Consider the following 6,200-nt stretch of genomic DNA (forward strand, 5'->3'; position numbering starts at 1 on the left):
ATCTATTTTCAGTATCAGACATTGTCCCCAAACACAAGGAAATGTTTTTAAAGGAAAAATGGACAGGGAATTCTCCTTCTGCTACATCCTCCCCGTTGAAGCCCCCAATGGTTCGACATTGGTGTTTTACTGCATTTCTTTGTTTTTACATGTTCACTTAGAACCAAGAGCTGGTTTTTTGAGAGATGTCTTCTTTTTAAATAAAATATGATTATCTTAGGAAGATGGATAAATAAAACATTTGTTTCATGTGAAGAAGTTTATGAAAGAAAAGAAAACCCTTCATCAAAGGTTTTTAATGGTAACATGATAACAATAGCTTTGCAATGCTAAATCTTATTGCAGATGGTTCCTGTCCTTTTTTGTAAAGTAAGTGAAATTGTGTTCCATCTGTTTTAATTTTAAAATGGACTTAATCCATGGCTGGCTCGGAAAGAATCAGCATTTACTGCCTTTGCAATCTGCTGCAAACAAAAAAATTGTTACCGTTTCCCCTTTCTAGAGGGAACTTGTATTTCTGTTTGGGAGCTCAAACCAAAGAGCTGCTCGGCAGAGAGTGGGAAGCGCCGTTAGACAGCCTCGCCCCATGGCCAGGCAGCCCCTGCCAGCTCTCGCTTCAAACCCAACCGGAATTGCCCCGAAAGCAGTTGGAAACTCTGGACACTGGGTGGAGGAGAGCGAGGAGTAATTGGTGTGGCAGGGGAGATTGTGTTTGGTGTTGACTAGCAAATGCTTCCAGCATTTCCAAGTGACTTGCAAACGTTTTTTCAGAGCTCCCTCATGACCTGGATTATTATATGATTTTATGAGGTGCTTTTGTTTAAACACCTCCTCCCTCCCCCCCCTCCCCCCAACCTCCCTTCCTGAAATGAACCAACAATTAACCTGTTTGCAAACCATGGTGGTGTCAGGCTGCTGCTATGCCTCTCAGCGTTACCTGTAATCACTTTAAAGTTTTTCATACATCACCTAGAAGAGGTTCAGGGCTTCTGGCATTTTTCTGGTAAGTCCTTTTTGGGGGGTTACTGCTAAACTGCCCGTGCAGAGTGGCACACCCCTTTCCTGCCTGCCTGGTCACAAACCGAATCCACTCCCACCATACGTGCCTGGTGTCAGCGCGCTGCTCCACACTGGCACAGGTGTGCTGGTTTGGAAAAGTTAGGCTGGCTCGGCTGTAACCTTTCCTGTGTCTAAGCTGGTGGGACATTTGGGAGAGCAGTGAGGACCTCAAGTGAGAAGAGAGGTGATGCATAATGGAGCATCCCTGCCAAGCTGCTGTATTTGAAGATGTGTCTCATTCCCCTATCACTCTGACATCTTATTTCTGCATTTTTTTGTTAACACATGCACATACTGCCTCACTAAGGACTCTGTGGATTCCAACTGAGGCTGAAGTCACACTGCTGCACTCCCTTTCCTACCAGGTACCCAGGCAGGGGCAGGACACCCCATGCCACTCCACAACCATGGCAGTGCTGTGGAGGTTCCCATCACATGTCCTACAAGGTCACTGCAGTTTGAAAGGCCAGCCAAACTTTTCCAGTGCCCTTCACATCACTCACCTCCCAGCTCAGCTCTGCCCCTGGCAAATGAGCCACGCTAATAACACAAACCCTGAGAGACACCACTGCCACCCTTCCACTGCCACATGATGTCATTGCCACACCGCACCTCTGCACCTTCACACATGCAGAGATGGGCAGGGATACTGCAATCCCTGCTGAAGTGGGCACTCCAAACACCTTCCTGCTGCCCTCCTCAGATCCTGTACCAACTTACATGGCGTTTTTTTTTTAAATTTGGGGTCCCAAGGCAGGGGCTGCAGTCAGTCTAGGGAGAGTGGGTCAAATAGTCAAATGCCAATTATCCAAATCCTCCTCTACTCCTCCTCAACATCTGGGGTTTCATACCTACAGGGTGCCTGACTCGTACAGAACCCCAGTGCTCTGTCTGGAAAATCCATCCTGCCTCCCTCTGAGCAAAATGAGTACAGCCTGCACTTCCCAAGCCAAAACTTAAAGTCACCATGCTCTTCCCAAGCCATACAGGTTGGTCTATCTGTGCCTGTCAAATTCCATGTGTAAAATTAAAAAGGTGATAGGACTGAAGCCCCAAGACACCAGCAATCTCAATTCCAGCACATGTAAGATTTCATGAACTGTTTAAGCTACCTGTGCCGTTGTGCTGTGAAGTCTTTGGGAATTTAAAACTGAGTCAAAGGCCACTGAAGTGCTTTCTCTGTTTTTCTGGTAATGCACAGGAAGCCCGTGGAGACAGGCGGGGAAAGAGGGAGGAAAAATGAATAGAAGGCGTAAAAAAGCAACAGGAGAGGTTCAGCTGCACAGCAGCACAGCATCAGGTGCATTAAAATGCGGCAAAATACCACTTTTCCCTCTTATCTCAACTCATCGCGCGGTTGCTGCCCGCGACAGCCGCCCCGACGATGCCGGCTGTACCGTTCGAGTCAGTCGGGACGGCCCTCCCGCGCACGTCCCCCAGCAGGGAATCGCTCCGCGGGCACGCAGCCTTGAGCTGGCGTCCGCCGCGGAGCCCCGTTCCCGTCTGCCGCAGGGATGAGCCTCCGCGCAGCGCCGGGTCCCGTTCCGCCGCGCCCGTCCGCGGGCGCCCGTCTGCGGGCACCTGCCCGCGGCACGCCGAAACGCAGGGAAAGGGACAACGAAATGAAAGGCAAAAGAGAAGGGAAAGCCAGAAAAAGGGAAGTACAAGAAGGAGACAATAAAAGGCGACTGAAAAGTCAAGGAAAAGACTCGGGAAAACAGGGGGGAAAAGCTGAAATAAATCTCCGTCCCCTCAGGCTGCTGATGCCGCCGTCCCCTCCGCGCACAGGGACGGGGCGCACGGCGCCGGGCACCGCGCCAGGCGCTCGGAGGGTCCCACGGGCGGCCGCGGCGCGCAGCCCCCGCTCCCGCGGAGGAGCTTCACCCCCGTCCGAGCCGGCGCGAGGCTACGCCAAGCCGGGCTCCCGCGGGGCAGCGCCAGGAGTCCGCACCGCTCCGCGCCCCGCCGCGCGCCACCGCGCGCCCATTGTTCACCACGGCCAATCCGCGGGCGCCCTCCCCGCGGCCGCCAATCGCCTCTGGGGGCCGCGCGGTGAGGTCAGCACCACCCCCACCCCCCCCCCCCGGCGGCCGGTGCGCGCTGACATCACGGCGCGGCCCGGCGGGGCGGGCCCGGGGGGGCGGGCGCGGCCCCCGCCCCGCGCGGCGCGGGTAGTGGTGGAGCGGCGGCGCCGCATCCCGCATCGCGGCCGGTGCGCAGGGGGCCGCCCGCATGGTGGACATCCTCCTCCCGCGGCCGCTCCCGGGCGCCATGGGGGAGCCCTCCAAGAGTAAGTGCGCGCAGCGCGACGCGGCACCGGGGCGGGTGGGCGCGGGACGCTGCGGGATGTTGCGGGGCCGGGCTCCGTGCTGCTGCCGTCGGGCGGACTGGCGGCGGCCGCGCCGCCCCGGCCCCACGGGCGCGGTGACAGCGCCGGAAAAGGCTGCGGCGGCCGCGGACGGCTGCGGGCTCGGCCCGTGGCATCTCTGGTGCCGCTATTCCCGTTCGTGCCCGGCGCTCCCCGGCCCCGCTGGCTCCGTTTCTTACCGAATGCCTGTCCTTCCGTCTGTCCGCGCTGCTGATCTCATTTCTTTCTGCTGTTTCCATTTCTTTCTCTCCTTCCCTCTGCTTCTTCTTTCTTCCCCTTCTCTCTTTCTCTGCCCGTGTCACCGTTTTGTTTCTTTCTCGCTTTCCGTGTTTCAGTTTGTCTTTCTTTTTTTCTCTTTCCGTTTTTAATTTTTTCTTTCTCTTTCTGTTCTTCTCGTTTTGTTTGGGTTTATTTCTCTTACTATTTATTTGATGTCTTTTCTCTTACTGTTTTCATTTGTCCATGTTTCCGTTTTAACGATCTCTTTCAGTTTTTCCCCTGGTTCTGTTTCTTTCTCGGTCATTCCGTTTTGATTTCCTTTTATATTATTTTTTCTTTTCTCCTTTTTTCGCCCCAGTATTTCCTCAGCTTTTGTTTTAGTGTTTTAGTGTTTCTGCTTTTATTTCCCTTTCTGAAATCCTACTTTTATGTCTGTCTTTCCGCAAGTATTTTCCTTGATCAAGTTTCTGGTTGGTTTTTTTTTTAATTATTATTTATTTCTGGATTTATTTATTTCTCTCCTTTCGTGCATCCATCCTTTCTTTCTTTCCATCTCTGTCTTCATTGCTCTTTCTTCCTATTTTTTTGGGGGGGGGAAAGATAAAAATAAGGAAACGGTGTCTTCCCCTAATTCCTGCTGCTTCTGCTCTTGCACATCGCTGCCCCTGACTATGCCCTGCTCGCTCCCGGCAGGGCGGCCGGGGCTGGCCCTGTGCGCGGGCTGCGGGGGCCGCATCCAGGACCCCTTCCTGCTGCGGGTGTCGCCGGACCTGGAGTGGCACGTCGCCTGCCTCAAGTGCGCCGAGTGCGGGCAGCCCCTGGACGAGACCTGCACATGCTTCCTGCGCGACGGCAAGGCCTACTGCAAGCGGGACTACAGCAGGTGACCCCCAAACTGCCGACGCTCGTTTTTAAAAAAACCCAACAAAACCAAATCCAGCCAAAACAAAACCCGAAAAAGCACAAAAGCCCCTTAATACCCCCGAATTTTCCCCAAACGAAAACCCGACTCTCCGCCGCCGCCCGCCCCTGCGGCGCCGCCCGGAGCCGCCCCGACGGCGCGGCCAGGGGCCCTGACGGCGCTTCGCGTCCCCGCAGGCTCTTCGGTATCAAGTGCGCCCAGTGCCGGGCGGCCTTCAGCAGCAGCGACCTGGTGATGCGAGCCCGCGACCACGTCTACCACCTGGAGTGCTTCCGCTGCGCCGCCTGCGGCCGCCAGCTCCTGCCCGGCGACCAGTTCTGCCTGCGGGAGCGCGACCTGCTCTGCCGCGCCGACCACGGGCCGCCCCCCGACGGCAATGCTGCCCGCGGGCCGCGCAGCCCTGCGCTGCCGCCGCCCGCCACCGCGCACCTCGCAGGTACCGGCTACCCCTCGGGACGAGCGGCAGGGTGTGTGGGGGGGGAAGGAAGCGGGGGTAACGAGGACGACTACGGGGATGGCTAAGGCGGCGCTGACGGTGCGTGCCCTCCCCGCCCTGCCGCAGAGCCGGTGCCCGGGCGGCCGCCGGCCCCTCGGCCGCCGGCGCACAAGGCGGCAGAGAAGACTACCCGCGTGCGGACGGTGTTGAATGAGAAGCAGCTGCACACCTTGCGGACCTGCTACGCCGCCAACCCGCGCCCCGACGCCCTGATGAAGGAGCAGCTGGTGGAGATGACGGGTCTCAGTCCTCGCGTCATCCGCGTCTGGTTCCAGAACAAGCGCTGCAAGGACAAGAAGAAATCCATCCTCATGAAGCAGCTCCAGCAGCAGCAGCACAGCGACAAGACGGTGAGCGTCTGCCCGCCTGCCCGGCCAGGGAGGGAGGGCTGGTGGGGGGGAGAGGGGTCCCGGGCCGGCGGGCTCGGGCTGCTGCCGCGCTGAAGCCCCGTGTGCCCGCAGAGTCTGCAGGGCCTGACCGGGACGCCGCTGGTGGCCGGCAGCCCCATCCGCCACGAGAGCGCCGTGCAGGGCAGCGCCGTGGAGGTCCAGACCTACCAGCCGCCCTGGAAGGCGCTCAGCGAATTCGCCCTGCAGAGCGACCTGGAGCAGCCCGCCGCCTTCCAGCAGCTGGTGAGTCATGACGCACCGGACCGGCCCGGGCCGCCCCGTCGGACAGCGGGCAAGCCTCGGTCCGCCGGGCCCGGGGCGCGGCGGGAAGGGGTCGGGGCGGGGGGTTAAAACCGCGCCGGGCCCTCACTGCCGCTGCTCCCCCAGGTCTCCTTCTCCGAGTCCGGCTCCTTGGGCACCTCCTCCGGCAGCGACGTGACCTCGCTGTCCTCCCAGCTCCCCGACACCCCCAACAGCATGGTGCCCAGCCCGGCCGAGACGTGAGGCGGCCCGGCCGCCCGCCGCCGCGGGACTTCCGCATGCCTGCGCTCCCTGCATGAGACACCCGGCCCCGGGCCGCTCCCAGAGCGCCGGACAAACGCCTTTGTTTTTTAATTATTCGTATTTAAAAACAAACAAAAAAAATCTTACTGACGGCCAAAAAAGCACCGGGATCCTCGCTGCCTTCACCAGACCGGAGAAAGAGCCCCCCGCGCTGGTTATTTCGTTATTTTTGTTTATTTTCCC

At 58.1% G+C, this 6,200-nt stretch overlaps 1 protein-coding gene across 1 annotated transcript; it reads left to right on the plus strand.

Annotated features, from left to right (window-relative positions):
- Positions 1-3,291: 3,291 nt before the first annotated feature.
- ISL2 (ISL LIM homeobox 2) lies at positions 3,292-5,957 on the plus strand (the record flags this gene model as incomplete). Its single annotated transcript, XM_084268236.1, has 6 exons — positions 3,292-3,349; positions 4,340-4,529; positions 4,745-5,004; positions 5,131-5,414; positions 5,526-5,696; positions 5,841-5,957. The coding sequence occupies 6 exons, from the start codon at positions 3,292-3,294 to the stop codon at positions 5,955-5,957; spliced, it is 1,080 nt and encodes a 359-aa protein (XP_084124362.1).
- Between the last annotated feature and the right edge of the window lie 243 nt (positions 5,958-6,200).

The sequence above is a fragment of the Gallinula chloropus genome (genome assembly GCF_964237585.1).
Source record: "Gallinula chloropus genome assembly, chromosome: 9".
Taxonomy (NCBI): Eukaryota; Metazoa; Chordata; class Aves; order Gruiformes; family Rallidae; genus Gallinula; species Gallinula chloropus.